Source organism: Struthio camelus, chromosome 8 (genome assembly GCF_040807025.1).
Source record: "Struthio camelus isolate bStrCam1 chromosome 8, bStrCam1.hap1, whole genome shotgun sequence".
Lineage (NCBI taxonomy): Eukaryota > Metazoa > Chordata > Aves > Struthioniformes > Struthionidae > Struthio > Struthio camelus.
The window spans coordinates 36287582-36299418 of NC_090949.1; the positions used below are offsets into that span (position 1 = coordinate 36287582).

The 11837-nt window shown below is 43.7% G+C and overlaps 1 protein-coding gene across 7 annotated transcripts in view; it reads left to right on the forward strand.

Moving 5' to 3' along the window:
- RAVER2 (ribonucleoprotein, PTB binding 2) overlaps positions 1 to 11837 on the forward strand; it is a 38976-nt gene that overhangs the window by 24987 nt on the left and 2152 nt on the right. For 5 of the 7 annotated variants that reach the window (XM_068953445.1, XM_068953446.1, XM_068953443.1 and 2 more), the window contains exons 7-11: positions 883 to 987; positions 1177 to 1288; positions 3203 to 3435; positions 5571 to 5682; positions 6041 to 6186. In XM_068953445.1, coding sequence (XP_068809546.1) covers positions 883 to 987; positions 1177 to 1288; positions 3203 to 3435; positions 5571 to 5682; positions 6041 to 6186 — 708 coding nt within the window. Of the gene's footprint in view, positions 1 to 882; positions 988 to 1176; positions 1289 to 3202; positions 3436 to 5570; positions 5683 to 6040; positions 6187 to 8002; positions 8093 to 11837 lie in introns of all 7 variants that reach the window. The other 2 variants (XM_068953439.1, XM_068953440.1) reach the window with 1 other exon arrangement.

The window sequence follows — 11837 nt, forward strand, 5'->3', positions numbered from 1 at the left end:
GGTTGAAAACAGTTTCAGGCGTGTGTTCAGCTAGTATGAATCATAATGTGGTGTTGTGATCTGGTGTGGACAGAAGTTTTCTTTCAAACCACCATGCTAACCTGAGCACACAGCTGAATATACCTGCAGCAAAGTCTGAACGTGTTCTCCCAAAGCTGTTGATTAAATGCCTTGATTGTGGTGGCGAACAAAGATACTGAAATTTTGGATGAAAAATATTTTGTAGGCAGCACAAATCACAGTGCGATTGAATTGTCGGTTTCCAGATGTTCCTGGAATAGAACTTGGTGTAGGTAGTTCCCACTAGAAAGGGGAAAGAAAACATGTGGATATTCCTCTTTGAAGCTGTTTGTAAGGAAAGGCATGGGAGTCCCCACTAGTTATAACAGTGTCCCATAAAGTCTATCGATGCTTGACGGAGCTTACGTATTACAAATGCAGCGCAAGGCACAGTGCGGACGTTAACAAACCCTGAGGTGCTTATCCATGCAGCTGGTATCCACCGAAGCCTTGGTGCCTCGTCTTTACCGTTATCAGTGCCTTGCCTAGGCTCTCTGCAGAGGCTTCAAACACATTTACCTTTTCCTGGTGGCTTAGGCACAGGGCTTGAATGGAGTCTGGATCAAGTTTGGAATATATTCTTGATCCTTTAAAAACCATCTCAAAACTTATTTGTGGCTGTGGGGGGGAAAAAGGAGGGCTAGGGGAAAGAAGGATTAAAAGAGCTTGAAGACACTGTTCTGTGGCAGAAATAGTTATTTTCTTTGCTGTAATAATTCAGAAGATAATTTAAATTTCTGTAGACAGTATTACCCGAAAATGTTTCAAGAAGGTACTATTTTCCATGGTTCTCAGCCAACACTTCTTTCATTAATTTCACAGAATTCAGTTCTGGGGAGTACATCTAACTTACTGCTGCAGAGCCCTCCTCACCTGTCATTGCCGCAGCAGCAGCTCGTGAAGATTGAGAACATTCAGGCTAATAGTGTAAGGTCATCACTAACTCTGGCTATTTTTGGACAGTCTTATAACTGATAGAATGAATATATGTTTTTTAATCTGTTATCATTTAACAGTTTCTTGTATCCAAAAAGATTAACTGAATCTGAAAATTGTAACAGATAGCTACAGATAGATCATTTTAATCATGTACACATCTTTTGTTCTTCCTTACAGAAACCAGGTTTGCTGGGAGAACCTCCAACAATGCTGCTTCAGACAGTACTGGGAATAGGGGTGATGCCATCTGTGAGTTCGGGCATGGGAACCCGTGGAGAAGCTCATAAGTGTAAATGATGTTCTATTTCCTACGAAGTCAGCTTGACATTATGTGTCTTACTTTCTCCCACTTTAGCAAAAGCAGTAATATGTTTGAACCTTTTCGCTGCTCGGTAAGGTAGGGACAGAGCTGGACAACAGTACAAGTCATATAGCTATTCCCTGTGAAATGCCTATGGATGTTGCTGCACTGATAAGTTTTTTTCATTAAGCCGCACAATGTTAGAGGCCTCCCAGTTCGATAAAATGAAATATTTTAGGGGGAAAAAACAGACGTGCAGATAGCGTACATATATCCATTTAACTGTTATAATTCTGTAACAGGTGTGTGACTCTCTCCTTCTCCTCAAGAAATTCAGTGTATTATTTTTACTCTGTCCGTTCTTAGTAGCTTCATAATAATAACTCTACAGTAATATTTTATATTGTTTATCCCCTCCAAAATAAAAATACTTAGAAGGAGACCATATAGCCCAGCCACACTTGTTATTTCTTGTGGCTGACTAAACCTGACTGAGTTTTTTTGCTAAGTCAAACAGGTATATGACTGTAAACATCTAGGAGTAAGCAGAATAGTTCAGTGTGTACGGGAACGTTTTGTGTATCCCGCACCTAAGGTCATAGCATGTAGCATTAACGTACCTGAGGCTTGTAGCATTTTGGATGAAAATCACCTTCTCTGTTGGTACCAGAATTTGACCAGGGAATGTCTTCCTGTGCCTTGAGGATGCAGATGGGGCAGCTTAGACATCTGAGGTTTTAAAGGAGCATTTAGTGACATCTCTTTCATCGATTCAGGACAAGTGAAATAGGCTGTGATCCCTTTATCTTAACTTAGTGCACTCAGAAGCCTTTGAACTATCTCTGTTCCGTTTTATGTTGAATTTTGGCATAAAAGGGTTTCTCATTTAACGCATTTATCTTCCAGACAAATCAGAGAGCAGTCATCGTATCTTGCGGCTCTTACAAATATATCACTAAATTGATGATAGTTTGTGCGTGTTTTAAGCAGGAAACAAGCTTAAAGTCTGTTGTCTTGTTGCTTGGCCTCTCTCATCTGTTCATTCATGGGGGAATACCCTGTGGCGTTTGTTGAATGTTTGCAGGTTGTCAGAAATCCCGCTTGCTCAGTTAACTACCATTTTTAGTACATTTTAATGTCTGGTCGTTGACTGATAACCAGTTTTCAATGCAAATTGCTAGGTGCAGCGATGCCTTTAGTTGTTATGAGGAAAGATCAGTTGTGACACAGCCTAGGGTATCTTTTTATGTTACCCCCGTTGAGAGCCATATGTTCTGCAGCGCGAGCTGGACCCAACCGTTATTAAATACTTTCTTAGTTGCTGCATTTTTGTTGGGCGGCTTGGTTACGTTGTTAAAGGTGCTGCCATCCGTTCATAGTTCTAGACGTGGTTTGATTAATGTACTGAGCAGTACCAAATAAAAGCTTTCTTGTGGAATAAAGAAACCGGTTTTGAATTTCTAGATTTTAATTTTAGAGAATGCTTTCTAGCTGTTTTGTTTTTAAAAAGAATTGTAGTAATGCAGTTGGTGGGGGGTTATTTTCCCTGTGTCCATACACAAGACCTCTAGAGTGGTGTTCAAAGGCTTTTTGAAAGCAGCAGGAAACGCTCAGTAACTATTACGAAAGGGGATGTTTAGAATGAGTATGTTATCGGAAACACTCACAGTTTTCTTTTATAGAATTAGCTTTAAATAAAGTTGTTTGTTCCTGGGACGCTAAAAGAATCAAAACTATCATCAGAATCCAGCATTCTGAGACAGCTGTAAAATAGATCTCTAAATGTTTTTCTCAGCACTTAATAAAAACCACAGACAAAACGTACAGATAAATCTCGTCTAACAAAAAAGTTTCTCCATTTATGGTTGACTGCAGCATCTAATCTGACTCCAATTCAAACAGCAGCCGCAGCAGCAGCGGGGATGGGCATGTTGCCATTCTTTCCAAACCAGCACGTTGTTGGACAAGCTCTACCAGGGCAAAACAACACTCCGGATAAACAATCCGCTACCGAAGCGGTCATCTCAGCGGCGCAGCCCTACCATCAGACCTTCACAAGTCTGTCTGCGGGAGCCTTGCGGGCCGGACATGCCAAACAACAAAACCAGCTGAAGAGTACTGATACAAGCCTGGGGGTAAGGCACACCGAATACCAATGTTTCCTTTTCTTCTGATATTTTTCATCTTTTTTTCTTGTGTGTGGATTTAGTGCTTTTTATTTAAATATGCTTAAGAGTTAACTGCAACTGCTTATTGTAGTTCTTCACTATAAAATTTGCTAGGTCACAGGATCGTTCATGAGATACTTTAAGGTCATTTCAGTTATGAGTTATAGGGAGAGAACAGTAATGCTCTTTGGTGGTCTGAATTAATTAACAAAGGAATCTTTTTTTTCAGTGCTTCTTTTTTTCCCCATGTGTATGCCTCATAATATTTGATGATGAAATTATCTCAAGGGGAATGTCCCTTTTCAAGACTAAAAATTGAACTTACGGGATTTGGTGACTGATCAGGAGCAATTCTGCTGGTACATAAGGCCTTCGGGTTTCCAGATTGTGTTTATGTTTATATGTGTAGGCATTTTTTCCCCTTTTAATATATATCCTCTTAGCCACCGCTGACATCTTCCCAGACTGAAATCAATTTTATTATTTTTTCCCCAAAGGCAGAGGGGGAGCGGTTGAACCAAAATTGTCTATTACATGTTTTTCTGTATTTCCTGTGATTAATAGAATTTGGTCCAGACGCTTACTTTTTTTTATAATATACTTTGGCATCTACGTGGAAGCAAGCAGATCTTATTTAATTCAGATCAGATCTCTATTAACCTTATGTGTTTTCTGAAGCAGCTGAAGTGATTAAATTCCATAAGGTATTGTGGCTGTATTCTTTACACAGCTTTGAGAGATTTGGTCCTACTTCAGCAAGTAGGCTTTTTAATTTTTAAATTACTTTTCACCGTAACGAAGTGGAATTTTACATATATATACACACCTATGTTTTACCTATGTATGTTTACATATGGATAAAATACATAGAGGGGGTGTGTATGCCTAGATAAAATCAGTGTTTTAGTGCAGTGTTTCATTTAGTGAGAGGAACATATTGTTTATGATGGAAAGTTCTTTTTTGAAATCCTGGCAGATGTTCTAATTGTTTCCTTTTCCACATCAGCAGACAGCCCAGTTTGCAGAAATCACTCCGTTAATAAGACATCCACAGTTTGTATGCTGGTGCTGAACAGTCATACTCTCTTAAATGCCAGCTTTTGTATCCAGATTAAGAATCTCAACTCTCCGTTAGAGTTTTTTGTGTTTGAAAACTGGGCTCACAGTTTGTGAGAAGGTGATGATTAATACTATTTTTAATATTTTTAAATAATGGGATTTTTTTCTTTGAAAAATCAGTGGAATATATGTAGAGGAGGGTGCCATATAAACATCTTTGAGCTGTGTGTTTCAGACAGGCTATCCAACTTGTCGTAGCTGCTTATTTCAACCCTATTTTTGGTGGCTTTTTCCAATGCTATAAGTAAACCTCCTACTCGAACGTTAAACATAATGTTTTATCTTGCTCAGCTATTGAAACTAGTAGCTGTTGGCAAAAATTTCCCCTCAGGATAACTCTACTTTTCCTCCCCGATGAACTATTTGTCTATACCTGCAAATTTTCTTCTCTTCCACAGAGAGCCCTTCCCTGTCAAGGGGCCATAAACTGATAGCGTACACTTCCTAGGCCCTCGTAGGAAAACACTTCGAGTGGTTTGGAGACGTGAGTGCGTCCTGATGCTTCATTCCCACTCATAAACATCTTCCCCTTTAGAATAAGGGCTGGTGGACAGAGCGGTCAGTAAGGTGTTATAACGTTACGTCGCAGACATTCCCATCTGAACGTAGGGCTCGTTTGCCCTCCATTTGCTTGTGACTCCGGGTGACTGGAGCTGATTTTGTCTTGGCTGTGTACATGATGCTAATTCCCTTCATCTGTGGTGGCTACGGCAGTTATTATATGCACTTTCTTGAATGTGTAATTTTTGTTTTCATATTCCTCAGAAACTTACAATTTAAACAGACACCTTCCTAAAAAATTATTTGGCGAGAAAAAAATCGAGGCAGCGTGTCCCCAGTATTTATGCAAAAAGATTTCGTGTTACGTTTCATAGGGCTATACTTTTTTTCAAAATCATGCTGGGACGCAAATCTTATTCCTGACAATGTAGTATGAGTATAATGCATACTTGACACATGATACCTATCCCATTATTTCACAGGCTCCCTTGAAAAAACAGACCTCGCTGCTGGGAGAACCACCAAAAGAAATACGTCTTAGTACCAACCCCTACTTGAATTTGGCAAGTGTGTTGCCTGGTATATGTCTTCCAGGTAGGCAACCATTCAGCGGTTTTCATTGAAAGTTTTCCTGACCAGAATGTGGCAAATTCTTACTCTGCTTGGCAAGTGATTTATCTTTAATGAAATCATGTATTCGGTCTTAATATTGCGGTATCGTTTATGCTTTTAGTTAGTATTTTATTTGAGAAAGGGGTAGATTTTCAGAGTTCATGGGCTTACTGATGTAGATAAAGCTTCTAGAAGTCCTTTCAGTTATTTGTAACACCGTTTAGTTTTAAGCCCAGCACAATCTGAAGTTGCAAATTTCTGTTGTAATCCCAGCACATTGTTGTATGGGATTGCAACCAGGAAGCTTATGTGAACTGTGTATTATTTGTGTTATGGACAGCAATTGCCAGCAAAACCTCTAGTCCACCGCAGCAGACTGGACTTTCGAACAACGTTTTGGATGCTGCTGTGTCTCAGGGAGCTACATCACAACACGGAGCGGAAAATTATTTTAATTACTCTCAACAGCATGGGGAGTACACACAGGTATGTTGTTTTGCAGCACTTTCTTTCTTCTGAAGGCTGGTTCGTCCCTCGGAGCTCCGGTAGCAGAATTTTTGGCAAGTTGCTCATAGATTCCTCATCTTTGGGCCTGAGGTTGGCTATTGTTTTTCTCTATGGACTCTTCAATGCACTTCTCCGTACACATGTGATCTGTTAGCCCAGCGTGGAGTTGGATGATGTTGCCCAGCATCATCAGCCACTCTTCAGGGGATCCTAGGCTTTCCCACAGTCTAGACCTGTGTACGTCCTCTTCACAGATAGTTTGTGAGTGGTGCAGAAGAGATTTAGCACAAAGTACACTTAATCCCAGTCAAAAAAACCTCAGTATGTTCCCTGCTGCAGGTCATAACTGTTGGAAGATTGCTTCTCCAGAACCTTTTCTGAGTTTAGTACAGTCAGCCAAAGAATTATTCTCATATAACTTCTGGCTTGGCTTTTGTTTCTCTTCAAAACCATGAAGATTTTTCCTCTTTCCTTTCCCAAAACAGTTTTCTCGAGCTTTGGCTGGATCCCAGAGAAGAGTGTGTTCTGTAGAGCAGGAGTTCTTGTGTAGCTTTGGGAATTTTTCCACTCTCTGCCAGTTGGTTTCACTGCATAGGATTTCTTTACCATATGTAGCATTTGATGATTAGAGTATGGCCATTCAGATGGAGGGCTGTCCCTGTTCTGGAGAGGCCTGACAGCAAGGACTGAATTTCACAAACATTGAGACTGTCTGTGAAATAACATTCCTGTGTTTTCATTAGCCCTCACTAGTCTATATAGAAAGATAACAGTTCAGATGATTCTAGCTGTATGCAAAACACATATGGGAAATGGATAGTAGTTCTCTCGGAGTTTCTCTGTAAGAATCTTGGGTCTACTTTGAGAGACCCCTTGTGGCTCTGCTCTAGGTCTCCTGCCCCTGTCCCTACCCTGTCCCTCCTCCCCCTCGTCAGAGCTGTTTTGCCTGGTCTCACCCTACACTGGGGAGGCAGAAATGAGCTGCACTCCTATCTTTTCCTCTCCTAGGCTGGTGACAAGGAAATCTGAATTGCTCTAAAACTCCTGACGTGGAGCAGGGCTGCTGCAAGAGTCGCTCGGTCCCCGGGGGATTGGGAGCAGGCGCGTGGCTGGGCCTGAGGTTGGCTGGTGCTCGCAGGGTCTCGACTCGGGGGGCCAGGAGGGGCGGAGGGGCAGGACCACTGGAGAGCGTGTGCTGCAGCAGGGGACTTTGCCAGGCCCTCCCTCTGAGTCGGAGCAGATCCAGTGGAAATCTGGGTGAGAGGAGCAGGAGAGATTGGCCGTGGGCACTGAGCAGTGTGTCTCACACAGCCACCTGACGTAGTCTGGAGTGTCTTGCCCGAATCTGATTATTGGCTTTAAGTTTATTTTGATGCCTCCCGGAGGTAGTTCACATCCCCAAGTCCTTGAAATCCTGCTTAAAAAAAAATAGCAGTATTGCAATATTTAGTATTATTTTTAATATCAGTAACGTGAAGGACTCGGATGGTGTCACTGAGGTACAGAGATGCCGCGGATCGTTCAACTTGATCTGTACTTCCCGGTAACAAAAACGACGTTGTACTTCTGCGTATTCTGCCAAGGCAGTGCTGCCTTGTGTATCTTTTAAGCACTTAACGTAGCTTTAAATGTTTGGTTTGAGCTTTATCACTGCTGCTAAATGTGTTTTGATGCTTCTTGGAGAGCTTTGCCTTTAATTCATTCTCATGTCCTGCAAAGTGGTAATAAGAATTGTTTTCATTTAAAGTGATGGTGGTAGACAGCTAATGGGAAGAGGTTTTTTCCTCCTTTATAGGAGGCTGTTCAGCAGTGGTATCAGCATTATGCTCAGGCATATAACACTACCCAGGCCAGAGTTGATGACTTTGAAACTGAAGCCTCTGAGGTGAGAAATAATTTTATTTTCCTACTGTCTCCGCTGGCTGTTTGTCCCATCAGCTGTGAGGATGCTTTAGGCTGCCGGGCAACTGCTTTGTTGGTGATATTGGCTGCTGCAGTAGGGTAGAAATGAAGGGCTGGGCTGTGTGGCAAGGACGGCACTGCCCGTCAGCGTTTGGGATCCTTGCACATTCACTCTTCAGGATTCAGACTCATGCTTTTGACGATATCCTCCAGAACTGTTCTTCCCCCTAAGCTCCCACGGTCTGAAGTTACCTAGGAAGTTCAGGAGTATATTGGAATACTCCCACCATGAAACAACACTCTGTAAGACGTTTCCCAATGAGTCTGTTTAAGGACTCCCAGGCCATTGTATAGCCCTTGTGTTACCAATGCTTTTTTGTTGTTGTTGTTTTTTAAGGAATTGTGTAAAGTAAAAAAGCAAAACGTTTCTGTATGGTGCTCAAGAAGTTGCTGCATGCCTGAGCTGCTCTGAGCTGTACGCGCTTTCTTTTAGCAGCCGAGTGCGATTCAGATATTTTCATATCCGCTGACTGCTCATGACTATACCAACTAAAAATGTAAACCTATTTTCTTTCAACTGGTTTATCATGGATCGCATTCTGCATTTAGGAATCTGTGGGTGGATCTCACCCAGACTACAGAGTACCTGCCTGCAGGTCCTGCCTACATTTTACACGGCAGCCCAGGGGTCATACCAGCCAGGCAGCTGGCAGTTTCCTCCACAAAACCCCCTAAATAAGGGGGAGGAGAGACTAAGCAGAGGGGCTGCAGATGCAGCCCAAGCCCGCTGCTGGCAGAAGTCCTCCTTCTTTGTCTTATGCTGCCACCGAGTGGCTAAACAGTAAATGAGATGTTTTTGGAGGCCCAAGTGTGTCAAAAGTTGCTTTCCTTCCCCCAGCCTCAGAGAAAAAACAAAATAATACTTTTCATAGACTTTTGACGCAGGGCAAGCCAAGGGAGAGCTTTTCCACTGCATCATAGCTGCGCTAGTCAGGGTCCTGCGTCGTTCAGCATCACACGAGGTTCCTGGTGGATGCGATAAGCGGGAGCAGCAATTGGGCAGGACACGTCGATGCTGAACCCGCTCGGAGCCCTCCAGCGCCCTGGAGATCGGTGCTCAATTACTACCACCAAAGCCCCCGGGTCAAGAAAGGTTGGAAGTTTGTGAGCAAAGTTCTTGGAAAGATGGTGTCTGGGAGGATGAATGTGCGAAAATGCTTTTAAGTAGGTAAGTGAAGAAAGTAGAAAGTAAATGAAGAAGGAGGAGGTAGTTCTCACTGTTTTTTAGATTTTTGTCTGACTTGTGGACAAGGTCTGTGTTTGGCAGTGAGTGCCTTTGGGATAAAAATCTCCAAAGTGAAGTTAGCAAGTCGTGGCAGCAGGCACGTTACCTTCAGGAGCTGTTTTTTACTACTGTTAACTGGACCTTGGGAGGGAAAAACCATTTTTAAGTGGCTTTCATTTGAAGTATCCACCAGAAGTCAGATGCAACCTACTTCAGTCAGACTCACCGAACAAAGCTTCCTTTGTCAGTTGGCCCCAGTAGACACTTTGTTTTCGTCAGTAAAACATGCCAGAGGGATGAGGAGGTGCTGTGGAAGTAGAGAGCCAGTTTAAAGGAGGCCGTAGAGTCCAGACTGAAAGACCGGTTTAACGCAGACCAAGATGATGGTAATACAAGCTTTATTTGGTCTAAGCACAGGTCTTCCCTTCTTTTTCTTGGAAGTTTTGGGGGATACAGACTCTCATGCCCTTGGTAAATCACATGGCTCCCATTTTTTATGGATGAGCAAGACCTGAAACGCCAGATTGTCATGTGTTTTGCAGTGGCTGCAGGGCAGCGTGCTGATGAGCATCATGAGCTTTGCTCCTTGTGAGTCCGGTCCCGGCCACGCAGTCATGAGAGTGATGGTGGTCTCTGAGAGCCTCTGGAGGGGAGCGGGGCCGGCTCGCCAGCCCGGCCGCTGCCTCCAGGGTTGCTCAGCAGCCCGGCCTTGCACGCAGGTCTCGCACATCGCCGTGTGAAACCCTGCTGTGATACAGGGGTCAGTGGCAGGATTCATGATGTTCTGGCATTAGAGAACTCGCATCTGAGGCTTGGCATGAAATCCCTGGTTTTTGGAGGAGATTTAAAAGGAACATGCAGCTGTAGTAATTCATGATTTGTGGACAGGAGACAAAGCCTGGCTAGAACCGACTTTGACGTGTCTTGGAATAAAGGTGGCCGAGGCGGAGCACGTTGCCGCGTACTGTGAAACCTCTCGCGGCGGGGCAGCAAAAAACTGCGCTTTCAGATTCCAAAGAGCTATGACATGACTGGTACCGAGGGAAACTGTAACAGCACTGAAAAGAAAGAGATAGTCTAGTGTCTGCGTTAACTGCGACTTTTCAGTTTATTTCCAATCCAGCGAGGAAAGCTTGTATGTGAAGATGATGTTAAACAGCTTGCTGTGAAGTTTGTCTTAATGCCAGATTCCATAAAAGGTAGAAAGAGAGCAATCCCTTGGCATAGACTAAGCAGATGTATGATTTGCCTTGACAACTAGGTACTTTTCTCATTCCTAGAATTAAATGATAAATCTCGGAAAAGACGATTTGCAAAACTGATCCCCAAAAAGGCTCCGTGTTGTTTAAGACTAGGGGGGTGCTTGGGTGTCCGCTCACGTTAGCCCCACTGCCCGCTGTTCTCCTGCTTCTGTAGCTGCATTTCCCAGTCGGAAGGAGCACGGTTGGGCGTTGGTGTGAAGCAAGCTGGGGCGATGCCATAGGCTGAGTGCAAGCTGGTGCGGGGTGGTGGACTAGCTCACCCCCTGGGACAGGCGCTCACAGGAGAGAGGGCGAGAAAGAAAAAAAAAAAAAAAAGTTCCTTGCTCCAGCAAATTCCTCCTTACAATGATGACAGTTGCACTCTAAAATGAAATACGAGGCCAGCAAAGGGTAACGTGAGTTGTGAGTGTCACCTAGCAAGCGGTGCTTCAGAGAGCTGGCCAGAGAGGAGCGGCGAGGCTGAGGTGTTTAGTCAGCGTAGCTATTCTTGTGGTTGAATTAAGGAATGAGAGTTTCCCAGTTTGTGAAAAATGTGTCATGGTTTCTAAAATATTAATTCCGGCGTCAAGCAAAACCTCAAACTTTCTGAGCTAGTAGCCAGACTTAAACCCACCTACTCAGTGTGGCTGAGTAGGAGGTGGAGAGACCCAGGGTCAGGATGTAATTGCAGAGCAGACGATACTTAGCCAAGCCTTTTGGGAATGTGATTAGTGACCCATTGGGGAAAGAGAGGCAGAGTGATTACGAGTCGTTAATCAGGGCCTAAGTAAGCTGTAAGGTGTCTGTAGAGTTTGCGTGTCTGTAGGGGCAGGAGTGCTGTAACTTGCTGCCCTGGTGGATCCCAAAGCAGACTTGAACCTGGGCCTCGCGGAGCCCCGAAGAGCCCCGGCACTGGGGCAGGGCTAGGCCACTCGCACCCTCGCTAGAAACTTGATCTCAGGCTCTCGAGACTTTTTTCCACATATTGGTGTGAGGCATTTTAATTCAACTGAAGGTTTCATTTAAAAGAGACGTTACCGCTCACTCCTTCACTTCTGTATCATGCGTGAGTTTGTGGCTGCAGGTGGTCAGAGGCTACCTGGTGGTCGACACCTCAAACCTGCCTTGGTGTGGCTGCAAAACAAGTCCTTCACAATCTTATTTGCGATGAGAGCTGTACCGTGAAACTCATGGTTTCGAGT